The sequence below is a fragment of the Papilio xuthus genome, unplaced genomic scaffold, assembly GCF_000836235.2.
Source record: "Papilio xuthus unplaced genomic scaffold, Pxut_1.1 DF825946.1, whole genome shotgun sequence".
NCBI classification, from domain to species: domain Eukaryota; kingdom Metazoa; phylum Arthropoda; class Insecta; order Lepidoptera; family Papilionidae; genus Papilio; species Papilio xuthus.
Genome location: NW_013532703.1, coordinates 15,299,915 through 15,316,463, shown reverse-complemented (window position 1 = coordinate 15,316,463; position 16,549 = coordinate 15,299,915). Strand labels below are relative to the sequence as shown.

General features: G+C 34.0%; 1 protein-coding gene across 4 annotated transcripts; it reads left to right on the top strand.

The window, feature by feature from the left end:
- The first annotated feature begins 4,318 nt into the window (after positions 1 to 4,318).
- On the top strand, positions 4,319 to 16,549 carry LOC106124114 (oxysterol-binding protein-related protein 1). 4 transcript variants are annotated; one of them, XM_013320575.1, is made up of 10 exons: positions 4,319 to 4,386; positions 8,300 to 8,477; positions 13,291 to 13,511; positions 13,792 to 13,907; positions 14,077 to 14,219; positions 14,489 to 14,689; positions 14,952 to 15,135; positions 15,237 to 15,353; positions 15,509 to 15,723; positions 15,973 to 16,549. In XM_013320575.1, the coding sequence occupies exons 2-10, from the start codon at positions 8,443 to 8,445 to the stop codon at positions 16,079 to 16,081; spliced, it is 1,341 nt and encodes a 446-aa protein (XP_013176029.1). In that variant the 5' UTR covers positions 4,319 to 4,386; positions 8,300 to 8,442; the 3' UTR covers positions 16,082 to 16,549. The 4 variants fall into 4 exon arrangements, with proteins under 4 accessions (XP_013176029.1, XP_013176030.1, XP_013176031.1 ...); XM_013320576.1 differs by having other exon boundaries at positions 4,327 to 4,401; XM_013320577.1 differs by having other exon boundaries at positions 4,330 to 4,406.

The window sequence follows — 16,549 nt, the reverse complement described above, 5'->3', positions numbered from 1 at the left end:
GCGGAATGGGATTGGAACTGAGTTGTTTATTTTGCCAATCTGATTTAACTTTAGAGTTGTTACTGAACAATATTAATCGTAAACTGATATATAAACACTGCTAAACACTCACGTATATACGTCCGGTGGCGGCACCGACTAGTTTCGAGCCCATCGGGGGTTGACGGCCCCCGATGGGCCGTGAGCCCCCGATGCGCGGACTATCCGCGGACGCGGCCCGTCGCCACTGAGTGAGCGACTGGCCGCGTCCGCGAAGTAATAACAGTGCCACTCATCCTGATGAAGGGCCCCCGATGGGCTCGAAACTAGTCGGTGCCGCCACCGGACGTATATACGTGAGTGTTTAGCCGTGTTTATATATCAGTTTAGTATAATGTCTCACGAAAGTTTGAATAATTTAATATTAATCGTGTTAAAAAATAGCATGGAATTAATTTGGAGAAAAAAAACCTCGGATTACCGACAATCATAATCTTGCAAAATATTAGTATGACATTAATAGACTTTCAAAAACCTTCTCTTTTTTCATCTTACGACATAAAATAGCTGACAAACTGTATTCCTATTCTATACTAACAAAAACACAAAGAAAATTTCTTTAAGAGAGATTTTGGTCAAAATGCCATAAACAAAAAAAAAGCAATAATTTGTAATTAAAATTTAAAAATGCAAGTTCCAGTTACCATATCCGATCTTATGATATCCTAGTACAAAATTAAAATAATTTTTAATAAACAGTTAATATTAGTAATGTTTTTAATGATATATAATTATAATGAAAATGATTAAACATTTAATATTAAAATGGTAATATTGTGATTTTAATGAATCTCGTAGTTAAGATGATTAAAATTAATAATAGCAATAAAAATCAAAGCTAAAGCCATTTAATTATGTTTGATAAAAGACGAAAATAATCTTTAAAAACTATCATAAAGTTTAGTTGACTAAAGGTTGGTTTCTCACATCAAAATCTCAGTATAAAACATATCGTCATCTCTGTCATTATCTTTGACAAAACAGAGATAACTATATGTTTTAAACGGGGATATTGCTCTTAGAAACCCACAGTAAGTATAGCGTCCTTAATAATGTATTCATTTAACGCACAAAATATACAATTAACGCACATTATTAAAACACTTAAGTCTATACTAGGCGTATGCTCCAGTTTTACCCGTGAGGTAAATCAACTTGATACTGAATAATCTAAATCAGTGGTTCCCAAAGTTATCCACGGGAGTCCAGCTAAGTTGTACTATGGCGGGAAAAAAGGTTCAAAAGTAGATGAAAAAAAATAGCAGCAAGGTTTACCCGAAGTGTCTTTCTAAGCCGTCAGTCGCCCATTGCTGGGCACAGGCCTCCCCCAATGATCGTCTCGATGACCGGCCCTGTGCTACCTGCATCCAGGACGCTCCCGCAACCTTGACCAGGTTATCAGTCCATCTTGCGGGAGCCACGCTGCGTCGACCTGTGGCCGCCACTCTAGAACTTTGCGGGTAATATGGCCGACCCATCGCCACTTAAGGTTTGCAATTCGGGCAATGTCGGTTACCTTAAAAAGGATGTACAACAGAAGTTTAATTGAACTTTGGGAATCTCTGGTTTAAATTATTCCGCAATTAAATCTAATTAATAGCTCCTTCTTTATTAACGCGTACAAAATCTTCCGTTTTATCACATTTAGTTTATTGGATACCTCATAGTTTAATAATTTTTAAAATAGAACATCACTCACATTCCATACCATTGTTCGATGTATAAAACATGTGACATGTAAATAGACTAGTCAATTTCAAATGGTTACCTAATGATATGAATAAGATTATTATATATTATATTATATATATATATATATATATATATATATATATATATATATATATATGTACGTCTTTATGGAATCTCTCGAAAGTTTAGAAGTATTGGCTTTACTTTAATACGCGAATGTGAGTTATTGTGATAATTTTATTAAGAGTATTTTTTCTATGATACTTTGTTTTTTTTTTTATTAATTTACTTAATTTTAGTTCATAATAAATGTTTATTTTTAATTATTTTCGTTTCATTTTAACAACACCTTTTTATTTAGTATTCTGTTTATTGATTTCATTTTATTCAGTTAAGTATTTTCATTAAAAACAAACGAATGATTTAAATTGTAGATGAAGATTTGAAATGCGATTATTTTCTATGTGTATAGTGCTATCCAAAGTTTACTGTGGCTCGGAAGTTTTTACGAGACGTTGCACAGAACACAGGGACGTAATCCACAGTAACCCAGCTAACTTGCAGCTACCTGTGAGCCGCTAAACGTTGTGAATATTATCGTGTAAATTTTGTCAAAGAGAATGAAAGAGTTGATAATATTAAAAGTATCATACCAGTGGACAGTTCTACAGTAAAAAAAAGTTTGAATAAGTTAGTTTGAATATAAGTCGTGACAACTCGCATAATAACCTAATTTTCAATTCAAATTATCTTCTTTGTTTATATGTTACGTTTCATAAAAGTCAATGTTATAACGATAATAGGCTTAAGGGAGGGGGGGGGGGTGTAGACGTGAAAGGAAGGGGGGATTAGGGGTGTGCTGGCAGTGTCGAGGACATCGCTATAATTCCTTTTGGGATATAATCCATTGATGTATAATCCACGGCTAAAATTAGTTCAATACAAAATATAATAAGTAACATAAACTATATTTATCCATATGTTACTTTACAATAAAAGTTGAGCCTAATGGTTAAGGGTACGGATTTCTGATCACCTGGTCGGAGGTTGGAATCCCGCCATTCGACGAAACCATATCCCAGCATAGAGCTTTGTTGGAATGGTACAAAAAATATTATTAGATTAACAAAAATCTACTAATTTTTATTAAAAAAAAGGGTTTGTTTTACATAGCACCAAATTCAGGTCAATTCCGCCGAATGACCAATCATTGAAACTGTACAGATTGCGTCAAAACACGATCGTTACTGAACGATACGCGTGGGATTCAGTACAGTGAGATTGCTTTTAGGCTTTTATTGTAATTGTATCGTTTGTTGAACGAACAACTATTGAACCCAATAATTTATTAAGGTCTATTTTTGTGTAATGAATGTTAGGTAACATTTTAATTCATTAATAGTAATCAGTGATTTACTTTTAAAAATATAAATGAATATCAATTTATTATATAATCTGTTGTTTTAAAGTAAATAAAATAAAAATCTAGTAATAGAAATAGCCAATATCAACCGGAGATAGTGTAACTTTCCTATAGTGAAAAAATTTTTCAAATGTCTTTCGTAGTTTTGGAGCCTATTTATTGCAAAGAAACAGTCAAATATCTGCTTTTTACAATATTAACTGCAGTCTACGAACACCTAGGCCCTACGACGTAGTGCATGAAGCTTTTTTACAGCTTTATCAACTACACTGGAAACATGTTTTTGTTTTTTGCAATGAATAATTAAAAGTTTAGCTTTTATTCAGTATGTAAATTAATTATTATTCCCTATATTTTGTACTTGCAACATAAAAGACACGAAAGTTTTATGATTACTTACCTATAAGTTTGAAACTAGATATTTTCGTGTTCTGAATCGTCCTATATACCAATAAAACTTTATGGTTATAACATCGATTTTCTAGACACGCTCTGTGCTGCGTATAACAACACATTAAACTAGATTTCGAGCAAACATCTTCAGGTCAAGTTTTTATATATTGTTAAGCTTTGAAATCGAACAAATTTGTCGTTGCTTTGTCCTTATTGTTAACCTCTTTCTCTTTGTTTTATTCTTAAACATAATCGATAAGTAGCGCGCCTTTTTTCTAGTTGTTCTTTTGTTTTAATGGAATATCAAATCTATACGTAATATAAAAGAAAATAGTACCGCTTATATTCATAGTAGGATACTCTTGAAGGCATTATTTGTACTACAATTTGCTATAAATTTAGTTAATTGGTAATCTTAAGCTTTCTAACGATTCTGAGAAAATGTTAGTACTGCGGAGACAGAGTGAAATATTCTGGATTTTACATTTTCATTATTCTGTTGTAGAATATGCATTTATTGGATTAACTAATAATATTTCACACTTATATAATTCAGACATCTAAATAAAGTTCAGAAATGATGATATAACAGTAATTTGCAAAGTGCTAAACACACTTAAAATTTTACCGCAGCTTTCTTCGTGGCCCAACTTGGGCGCCAGTAGGGTCTTGTGGGGAGTAGTCGGTATGAGAGGGGACGTCGCAGAGTGGGGGCAGGGGATGGTGACACCCTGTCTCTCGATTCTGGCTCGAATATCACTCAGTTGCGCCGCAGCGCTGGCCGAGTTTGATCGTGTTTGTCGCGTTCATGAGTCATACCACATATGACACAAAAAATCGTGAGTGGACATCCGGTTACGTAATCGATTTTTGTTTTTCAGTTTACTGTTAACATTTTAGAGGTTATTTTCGTGAAATGACTTTTCCTTATTCGATCCAACATATTATTCTATGTACCGTAATATACGTAATAACATGTTAAGTAAAGCTTTCAACTTAATACCATTTTCAAGTTGAAATAACAGTATGTTTGAAAACATTAATCTATTATAAATACATTTTAATAATATAAAAACACACATTATCGTCGTTTTCTGTATAAAATCATTTAATATATAAAAAGCTTTACCACGCACGAATCGTCAATAATTGTACTCAATGTAAAGTGACAAAATCTACAATATGACACTTTATATATTGTTCAGGATAAATTCCGTTTTCGTTAAAGAATGAAACGATTTATTAACAGAGAGCAACACAATAAAGCTACTTAACATAATCGCAACCATTAAAGTTACTGGAAATTATAACTAAATAAATTATTGCAAACTATAACATCAAAAATTATCCATTTAGTAAATAGCGTGTTGATTCGAAAGCTTCGAAATTAGTTAATACGTAACATTTTCATTGCTATACCTAACGCAACAAACATTTATATACATAAATATATATATTACATAAAAATATATGTATTTAGTTAAATATAAGTAGTGGGTACGTCGCTCCGCTTCAGGTCACTTAGATGTTGTGCTTAATTGGACCGTAATGGTTTCACTCTACCCTGTTGCGGACGACAAGTTAATCTAAATAGAAAAAAAGAATTGTTTAGCAAATTTTTATTTATAAAATATTTACCCATTAACTTTTAGTGACGTTCTACAATAAAAGGTATTATATGAAGTAGTTCTATTCATATTCTACGTTCTATAAATAATCATCAAGATTTGAAGGTTATGTCGCTTTAGAATATTAGGTACTTACTGTTATTTTTCGTGTTTTGACCTTGAACTTCTCTACTTGAGGATGACATTAATAGTTAGCTTTGCAAGATTTTAATTAGTTAAAGATATCGTAACTTTTAAATGAAATAAAAGAGAATAAACTAAGCCACTTATTTTGAGGTCAAAATAAATCATCACTTCAACTTAATAAAGTCCTGTTAAGATTAAGTGTAGTTAAATGGAGTGGTAATTCAATCAGCTCTCTGCGCGAGTGGTTTTCAGAATCCAAGAGCCTCCGGCTTCACTGAAGGATTCTTGAGACGATACCTAATATTAGTGTAATATTTTCAACGTTAAAATTGGATTTTATGCGAAATAGACTATGATTAATTATATTTATCGATATTTATTGATAAGTTCATATACCACTTAGTATTAAAAGCTCACTGGTGAACTTAGAAATGTCTGAACAAACTCTATTTCTAATTCGATTTACATTAATTTCTTGAAAGAGCTTTGAGCTTTATTTTCAGGTAAATTAACGAAAACAGTATGTATGTTGCATGTTTGTTGGCGCAGCTCCAAACACAGGTAGAACTAGAAGGCCCTTCTATAAAATTGACCTATTTTATACTGTGTTTTGTTTGTACTGCATTATAATTTTTAATTATGCAAATCTTGTTTTATGGCTTTTGATTTCAATGAGTAAGCAATTTTTATTTGTTAATTTAAGTGTATAAAGTTTTATTTCGTGTAACTTTTCAAATTTAGAGATATATAAAAAGCTATATAAGATATATAAAAATATATATAAACGTAAGTGTACGTAAGAAGCTTGAAGTAATTTTGATATTAATTGTTAATTATTTTAATAACAAAATATCATAACTGTTATTAAGTTGTTTTATGTTAATTTATGTATGCATCGTCACGTTACAGTACTTAAAGTTTAAGTACAGATTAAGTTCTAAGCTTGAAAGACCGCTTTGTCGTCTTATGAAAATAATGTCATAGTTATAAAATACCTCAATCAACTTTATATCGCCATTAATATTTTCTTGACAAAGTTCTGAAGTGTCAAGTATACTTTTAACACAAAATGTAATGTTATTAAAAGCTTACTTGAATCTTTTATGTATAGAAATACGAATTCTATAACAAAAAAGAACATAATATTTTGATTACTATGTCAAAACTGGCTTTGCCCCGGAACATTTTTTGCAAAAATTGTGTAAAAATTAAAAAAAAAACTTACTTTATTCAGACCTTGAATATAACTCGAGTCGTGAAAGACTTACATTTGCAAATTAAAAAATATATTCAGACTGAATAAGCCTGAATAATAAATCGTTGATCTCCATCCATAAAAATCTGTTTAAAAAAAATTAACAGTGGTAGAGCCCGCTTTAACATCTTCGCACGAATCGGCCCGGCTCGCCCGGTGAAATACCACGACCACACAGAAGACAGGCGTGAAGTGGAAGCAATTCCGCGTTTCGTCTGATGAGTGTGCGTCCCGGAGGCCAAAATTAGTCCTCTTTCCCTTCCCATCCTATTTCTTATAAGGAAAGGATGGGAAGTGGAAGTGGACTTTCCGGATGAGAGGATGCATGGAAAGGGAAAATATTTTCTTTCTGTGCATCCTCTCCTCCGTCGATTAAAGGTAGGCAACGCATATGCAATTGCGTATGTCTATGGGCAACGGTCACTTCGCTATTTCAGCGATTTCAGGTGGCCGCTCGCTCGTTTGCCACCTTGTGATATAAAAAAAAAAAAAAAAAAAAAAAAATCTGTGCAACTTTGTAATAGTAAAGACCCTATTCGTAGTTCCAATCAAGAGGGTAATTCGCAAACTGCTAGTCCGATGTAAAATAGCCGTGTATTCAGTGATCGTATAACCCCGACATATCGACCCGCTAATTCTGGCTCAACGCCAAGCGAACCTTTGCCGACCTGTTGGTTGCTTTGATACTTTATATTTTTTAAACATTCCTTCTAATGGCTTTAAAGAATGGAATATTACGAATCATTCTTTAGTTTTATTGTATTTTTTTAATAACTTTTTTTTTGTCAAAATTTGTGAGTAATGAACATGATTAGAACACACTGTACTTGAATAATAGCATTTTGGCAACGATTCTTTATTCAAAAGTTTGCATAACGTTTTCTCTTAACTTCCAACTGTTCTAAATTTATATAACAATAAATTTTCAATGCGTAGAATTATTAACATAGATATTAGACTTCATTAATTAATTTGTAAGGTGAGTCTTCAAATGCATCAAAAGCACCTTCACGAATTACCTTATTAGTATTTTAGTCACGAATTTGAGACACTTTGAGACTACGATTTCATTAAAACGTGACAAGAGGGTTAAGATGAGACGAGCTTAAATAGATCCATCAGAATATTTAAATTATTTTCCTACCGAATAAGTTAAAAGTGTAAGTTTTATCTTCATTCTATAACTAAACTTTAAAAACTTAGGAGAGTCGTCAAAAATTATATTTCTCTTTTTTATCAATATTTTGACATACTCTTCAGTTATGAAAAAATAAAAAATTAAAGAGACTTGTTTAGCTAAAAATAAAATGAAATTGCGTACTTCTCTTAGTTGTGAAGTCCATTTTGAAATCATCCCCTCATCACGAGATGAGCTTTACAATGGGATGACCTAAAAACATGCTGTTCGCTTTAAGTGTTACGTCGTTTCTATTCAAGTTTTACCGTAGTTTTGAAGGAGATTTTACAAATTTTCGTGAATGCAATTTACTACTTCATATGTTGTTTGAATTAGTTAGTATTAAAAAAAATATCGCGAGTGATTAATAGTAGGTTTTTGTAACCAGCCTTGTAGTAGCAAAAAGGAGGTTATCAATTTGTCTGTATGGGTTTTGTTACGGTCCTAAGTTACTTTTTAGACATTTCAGGAAATACCTATTTTGATGATGTACCTAGTAATTTTTATTCCGGACGTTTTCGCAATTTTTTACGACAATATTATGATTTTCTTTTTTTAATTCCCAGTTAAATTAAATAATAATATGGATATCAAATAGCGTAAGTGACATTGAACAGTTGTTTTGTAAAAGTTTTGCAAACAGTGTTTCGACAATAGTTGCGATTACAAAGAGAAGAGAAGAGAGTGAGAAGGTGGTGCTTGTTGTAAGATGGAAGATAATGTTGACGGGGTATACAAATACAGGTGAGTTTCCATTGTTATTACAACATGTTACAAAAGCTTACGGTAAATAAAACATTTTTGGATAAAAATTCTATGTTAATGCAATTTAACATTGTAACTCGATATTGTTTTTTAGATTTTCAGCGACGCAATTTTGTAGATAGAATAACATAGTAGGTAATCCCGAGTTCGGATCGATAAGGTTTTCCTGTGAGACATGTTAGCCGCGTAACAATCTCACCAGACATTGGGAGATGTATAATCTTAGAACATTTTTGTATAAACAAACATTTTCTTTGACACACTCACAGAAGAATTATATATATTAAAAAAAAATATATATATTTAGATGTAGATATAAATGTACTTTTATTTGTGTTAAATGATATTTATCCATTTTCTTAATATTAATTAGCTCATTAATTTTAACTATTCTATATTTTTGCGTATAATGAAGTCTTAAATCTAATATTTCCTTAGTAACAACTACGTGCAAACTGCAACAGTATGATTTTATACCTACTTGTAGTATTTATGTGTGATGTACCAGCGCTGAATGTTCAGGAGTTTCAAGGCCGCGTACAGGATCAATACGATGCCCGGGAAGATGTTTGCTATCTCTTTAAAGATTTTTTGTTAACGTAATTTTTTCTACTGAAAGTCTCTTAAATTACTAGCCGTAAAGATATAGAGATAAATTATATTTTTTTAATACAGATTAAATATAAAACTACGTTTTTTGGCGATTTAAATATACCTAACTGTTAATTAATCAATGTTAAATAAGTACAATGAATCATTTTATTTCTATAGCTATAAAATGCTTCCACTTTTATTCTTTAGTTTGTTTTTCATTGCATTAGTATCAGGTTTCAAAGGGTAGGGTAATTTCCCCAGTTATGACACACGCTATCGATCTGCCCGCAAATCTGAGCTTTGAGTTCCACATGACTGGGTCTGTGGTCACTTACTGAACGGTTTACACAGAATTTCCTTTAAATAGCTTTGTGGTTAGTGTTATCACTTCGGTAGTCTAATTATCTCTAGTTAAATTAAAATTCCTCAATTAAAAATTAACTATTTGTGTGAAGTCAACCCGCACTGGACCAGCACAGATAAGTATGGTCAGCCTTGACTTAGGGTAGACTCTGAGCCCCTCGGTGAGGACGTATCGTGAGCTGATGATGAAATAAAAAAAACACTAATTGTAATAGCATTTGTCAGAGTTAATTGTTTTTTATTATACATTTTGTTACTGAATACGAGAGTAGTACAGTATTTTTTTATTATAATTTAAATGTCACTAAGTGACGATTCTGCAACATCGTTTCATCAACAACTGTATATTGAGATAATTAAAGGAGAATTTTTATAGAGTTGAAGCATTAATTTTAAGAAGTTATATGCCTTTACCTAAATAACTAACAAGTAGTTATTTAGGTAAAGGCATATAACTTCTTGCTATTCGCTCAACCCAATTTACTAAATAAGCGAGAAAGAGTATCCAATTCCCGCATTTCCTTTATAGGTCAAGGATATTTTTGGGCAACGTATAAAATCGTCCGCCTTGTCCCTTTTTGCGATTTATTCTTCAGGATAAATGTTCCTACTTCTATAATTCAAGTAAAATGTAAGATGAATGTATAAAAACGTAATAGTAAATATTTTTTTATTTTTTACCCCAGGTATTTTAGTAATTAAAAATAACTGGAGCTTTTGATTTTCCACTAAACTTAGGAACATAATATGAGAGCTTTAATAAAGTTTTGTAAATCATCTAACCTAGAAAATAGCAATTACATGTTTATCGTAAACCATAAAATATAGCACTTGATTTTGACGCGGCTATTAATTCTTAATTGGGCCAGTGCTCTATATAGCCGTTGGATTACTACGGAAAGCGATGACTTTCTACGCATCGTAAATTACTCTTACATTTGTCTCATCAACAGTTTTCATCGCCGAAACATGTTATAAAAAACATTGTTAAATCGAATATACTTCAAGATAACTTTTCATAGATCTTTGGCGAGTACCTTCAATTAATGTTATCGAACTTTTAAACTTTTTTCTAGAATTTTAAAACAAAAATCTTCAAATAATTATTGGGAACATACGCTTAATTTTTTATTAGTCTATATATCGCCTGCGAGTCAGTCCGCGCAGAATTAAAAAAACACAATAAGTACTCTGACTTCCAGACTACATTCTATATTTATGCCAGATTTTATCGAGATCCGTTGTACCGTTTTGGAGATAAGACAAACAAACATCCATCCATCGATTTAAACATTCGCATTTATAATATTAGTAAGATGAATTAAGCAATATTTGACAACGATCTTCATTCTTTATTATCCCTTATGTTCATGAGGTAATTGCATGTGGTCTGTTAATACTTTTTTTTATATCATAAGGTGGCAAACGAGCGAGCGGCCACCTGAAATCGCTGAAATAGCGAAGTGACCGTTGCCCATAGACATACGCAATTGCATATGCGCTGCCTACCCTTAATCGACGGAGGAGATGATGCACATAAAGAAAATATTTTCCCTTTCCATGAATCCTCTCATTCACGCCCGTCTTCTGTTTGGTAGTGGTATTTCACCGGACGAACCGGGTCAATTCGTGCGAAGATGTTAAAGCGGGCTCTACCACTGTTACACTTACTTACATAAAAACAGTAAAACACTGGATTGAATTCTAAGTAAAACGGAACAAGTTGTGTTAATTGAGTTGTACGGTACAGAAATGTTGAGTGCCGAGTTTGAGAAGAGGCCACGGGGAGGGAAGGGAGTCTCGGGGGAAACTTGTTCTGATTAACTTTGCGGAAATGAATATAAACTGCGGCTAGCAAACATTCGCTGCTACCAAATTGCTTCTTGAATTTTACATTTCGTTGAGAAATTTCGACGTTTTTTTTTTAATTTTTGCATTTACTTGTTATTATAGGTTTTGAATTATTTAGTAAAAAAATATTTTGTACAGTAAAATCATAAAAACAGTATTATACCTGAACAGCACATTTTTTATATAATCGCAAGCAGATTTATTAAACTATAGCACAATGTTACGGTAACTAGTTCATATTTAATTCTTATAATACGGAATGTTTTAAATATTTTACCAAAACTAATATAGACTCTTTAGACTGAATTTCAAAGCCAAGAAAAGAAAACACCTGCATTACCGAGATGTTATTTTCACTTTACACGGCGTTTGGAGGTTAACCAGCATCCCGATCGATCGCGGGGCGGCCTTGAGCGCCACTAGGCCTTGTAGCCCCCTAGCTCCTACCGCACTTCGCGTTGCCTCATGATTACCACAACTGTAATTATAATTACACTAAAGTACAGATTTACACTGCATTACATATTTACCCTGCATTACACATTTACACTGCATTACACATAAACACTGAGTTCTTATAAATTATTAATTGAGCTTTTATTAATTACAACAAACTTACGTATGTTTATTTTGTGAAAGAAATCCGCAAACACTGTATACTCAACAAATAGCTAACTCAACATATTTTAGAAAGTGTGTAATATATTTTTACATCAAAAATAAATGACACTTTAATACTAATATTCCAGTTTACAATTTGTAGAATTCCAATGTAAAAATAGATATTTTCCACTACTTGTTATCACCCTCGTATTTCTCAACAAAGCGTCACACAATGTGTCATTATATCACATCAAAGCGTAATCTGCACGCTTCAGAATTCGCTTTGACGATACTTTGCTGTCAAAGCTTGTCAGTATAATATTAATGAGTCCGGGAATAAACCTCACTGTATATGAATACGTAACACCCTGTACATACAGTTACAATACGTATTAAAAAAGACCTCGATGAATGTAATACAGCGTCGCAAAAGGTATAATGAAGTTTTTTTTTTTCAAATAAGCAGGCAAACGTGCAAGCTGCAACCTGAATTCGCCAAAAGTAACCGGTGCCCATAGATATCCGCAATTGCAGATGCGTTGCCTACATTTAAGCAACGGAGTACGGGATGAACAAGAATAGAATATTTCTCCTTCCTATAAATAGAATCTTCCCTTTCCTTTCCTCCGCTAAATTCCCTTTCCCTTCCCATCATTACCCTAGAAGACAAGAGTAGGAAGGGAAGACGACTGAAATTAAGACTACGGCGTACACTTATAATAACATTATTAGTAGTGCTGTCCCTTTGCACACTCACGATGCTTCTATAATTTCTACTTTAAGTTTGAATGAAACCCTAAATGACCTTGAAATACCTTAAAAATACTTAATGTACATCGTCTATCGATACTTAGCCGTGGAGTCACCGATCAAGGTCAAATTGACGCAATCAATACTTTAGCACTCGACGGCCGATCCGTTGTGCGATTGATCGGGAATCTGGATTTATTATTATGAATTTAATAAGCAAAATACGTATTTTTTTTAATTTACCTTACGATATTGTTTCTTTTTACAGTAAAATCCTTCTTAATTACTTATGAAGTATTGTATGTAATTGAAATGTAGAGTTTGTTTGAACGCATTGACCTGTGAGGCTATTTCTTAGTTATATAGATTTGTAACTATATATATTATGTTACATTGGACAAACCAATAATTAATGAAATCTTGAAAACCAAGTTTAGGATATAATAGTACGTGAAATGCAATACTTCAGACTCAACTAACATACGGACTTGTTCTATGTAGTGCTAAAAACTATTTTAAAACTAGAAATATGAATATGCTTTTTTTCTAAATTGACGTGTGTTATCTGTACACAATATCAATACTTGATACCATAGCGAATCTATGCTATTCATGTGTACTGGTGTTTCAGAACTTCGCTACCAGTGGCACAGTTCAGCCGCGGCGATTTCTCGCTGTGGTCGGTGTTGAAGAACTGCGTGGGCAAGGAGCTGTCCAAGATAACAATGCCGGTGGTCTTCAACGAGCCGCTGTCCTTCCTGCAGCGCATGCTGGAGTATCTGGAGTACGCGCACCTGTTGCGCCTCGCCTCCGAGCAGACCGATCCTGTCGCTAGGATGGAATACATCGCAGGTTAGAGGATTATTGAGTCTTAGACTTAGCAAGAAATCAAGATATAAAATACTTGTCGGGAAATTCGTAATAAGACAACATTAAACTTTGCTAACTTTGACATACAGAATCTGATTTTTTGTCTTCTCTAAGATATTGGTTTTATCGACGTGGTCACTTATGTTGATTTCTTTTTTATTACTCGGCGGCGTCCATTTTTAATGACATCAAATAGACGGTATTTTGCATACTAAAATTACGGTTATACTAATTTGCATTGCAATGATTTTATTCTGCACAGCGTTTGCGGTGAGCGCATTGGCATCAAACTGGGAGCGTCTGGGCAAGCCCTTCAACCCCCTACTGGGTGAGACATATGAGCTAGAGCGGCCAGAGTTTAGAGCTGTTTGTGAACAGGTACAAATATAAATTTTTATGTAAACTATATGAAAAATATATATCTACATTAAGTTGCTCCTATTGAATCTTCATAGCAATAATGTGCGCGAAACCCAGTTTTAGAATCATTGTGAGCTTTATGAGAATTTTTTCTACATTCCACGTTTTAACATTCATTAACCACCAGGTTTCGCATCATCCACCAGTATCGGCATTCCACGCGGACAGTCCGCACTTCGTCTTCCATGGTTCTGTCCACCCAAAACTCAAGTTCTGCGGCAAGAGCGTCGAGATTCAACCCAAAGGACATGTTACGGTTGAATTACCAAGGTAAAAATAACTTATTACAAGCTTTTAAGCGATATTTTAATACTAACAAGTTTGATAGGTAAAGTTGGATGCAAATTCATCTTAACTGAAAATACTTAAAAGCATGAAATGTCGTCGATCTGTTCTTGACTACCACTTTATGTTTGTAGTGTTACTAAAGTAGGTAGGTAGTTGAAAAGATTTGTTTCGTTTTGTTTTACTTTATGGCCTGGCGTTATAATCAGACATAGGCCTGTTTCTTGTTAGACCAATTTAAGTTGCATCTGTAGATGGGGCGAGGCTTACACGTGGAGTAACGTGAACTGTTGCGTACACAACGTGATCGTGGGCAAGCTGTGGATCGAGCAATATGGCGCTATGGAGGTGACGTGCCACGGCGGCGCCGGCCTCGCCGCTAGCCTCGTCTTCAAGCCCGCCGGCTTCAACAACCGTGATCTGCACAGAGTTGACGGATTTATTACTGATGCCAAGTCAGTACACAATAGCTTTGTTAATATTACGATGAGCATAAATTAACTGAGAATTTAAATAGAATATTTTGAATTAACTTAATGCTACACAGACAGTTGCACAATGTCACACAAAAGAAATAGTCCAACACAAACAATGGGACACACTCCGCATGGAACACAAACTAAATTATTTACAATTTTATGCAGAATTAGTTGACTACTGTCACACAAATGAAATTATTAGCCTTACTTTGTAGTACAGTCCAGCTGTTGCTTACAGTAAGAAAAAGCTGCGTTTTGTGTACGGCAAATGGACGGAGTACATCCGTAGCTGCAGCGCCGCGTCTCATGAGCGCTGGGCGCGCGACCAGGCAGCCGCAGAGTCTGCGCACACGCCCAAGAAGGTGTTGGCTAAACTCAACAGCTTCAAAGTCGGTGCCCTCCGCTCCATGTCTATACAAGATGTCAGTATACATTACCTCTTATAGCTATGTCGTTGAGCTTAACATGTTCAATAGCACTTCAATTTTGACGTAGGTACTTGTATTGTTGTATTTAAATTTAGACAGAGGAGGCGGAGAACTCAGAGGACGTGCCGAAGCCGGACGAGTCGTACAACATCGACATCCCGGACTCCACTACGCTGTGGGAGGCGACACCGCGCCCCAGCAATAGCGCACAGGTACCGAAGACGATATGCTTTTAAGCACTTTATCGAACACCCCTTATACCAACACTTTGTAGATCCCATATTCTCTAAAAAAATATGTTATCTTCTTCAATAATTATATAACCTGAGTTATGGTAGAAACTGTAAGTCTAATATTATGTTTCCAGTACTACCAATTCACGGAGTTCGCGATGTCTCTGAACGAGTTGGACCGCGAGCTGAAGGGTCAAATATGCCCTACGGACAGTCGCCTGAGGCCCGACGTGCGCCTGTTGGAGCAGGGCGACATTGACGGCGCCGCCGCGGAGAAGACCCGCCTCGAGGATAAGCAGCGCACCGCCAGGAAGACGCTCAAGAAATCCGCTGACGGCTGGCAACCGAGGTATGTTTCACTCTGATATGACGATTGAAGCTGCGCAATTGAGCAAAGTCATGAACATTCATGAGATATCTCTAGCCGTAGCTGTTAAATAATGTAAAGACCACAACAAAGTTGTTATTCGTAAAAAAATTACGCAAATTTGAAATATCGATTTTCTGGGCAACAATCTATTATTTGTGTTTTACTTGGAAGCCTGCTATTACTAATTTTGATTTTATTATAATTTTAATAAAGATTTATTTTGCACAGATGGTTCAGCCAAGGCACGAATCCGTACACGAAGCAGGAGGACTGGCTGTACAACGGCGGCTACTGGGACCGCAATTACCAACATTTGAAAGACGTCGATATATTCTAATTATATAGCAAATAATATAGTATGAATATATAATATTTTTGTGTCGCTAAGCAATGTGTAGAGAATATACTTATAATTGTTATGTATAATACAAATAAAAATAAACGCTATGAAGCAAATATTAATAATTTTGAGTTAAAATGCATGTACAAGTTACTCAAAGATGTGGATATATAAAAAGTAAATAAGGCAACAGGTCATAATGCTACAGAAATAACTAAAGTATATACTTTACGACATACATACTGTGAGATTAATCAAAGTAAAAATACAGGAAGCGTACGTTAATACGTACTAATAACACAAAGAATAGATTGAGTACAGAAGAATACATTCTATAAATCTCTGTTATCTTCCTAATCATCATCCTTTACCTTTAGGTACAATTGATTAAGTCGGTTGTATTATAAATTAATTTGATTATTTATGTACTTGATTTATTTTAGCTAATTCAAAAGTAAGCGTTAT

What these genes read in the sequence shown, in the direction of transcription:
- LOC106124114 (XM_013320575.1), top strand. Translation starts at nt 8,443, where the DNA reads ATGGAAGATAATGTTGACGGGGTATACAAATACAG. An exon ending in GTTACGGTTGAATTACCAAG is followed by an intron (nt 14,220 to 14,488) that starts GTAAAAATAACT and finishes TTGCATCTGTAG; the next exon opens with ATGGGGCGAGGCTTACACGT. An exon ending in GCTCCATGTCTATACAAGAT is followed by an intron (nt 15,136 to 15,236) that starts GTCAGTATACAT and finishes ATTTAAATTTAG; the next exon opens with ACAGAGGAGGCGGAGAACTC.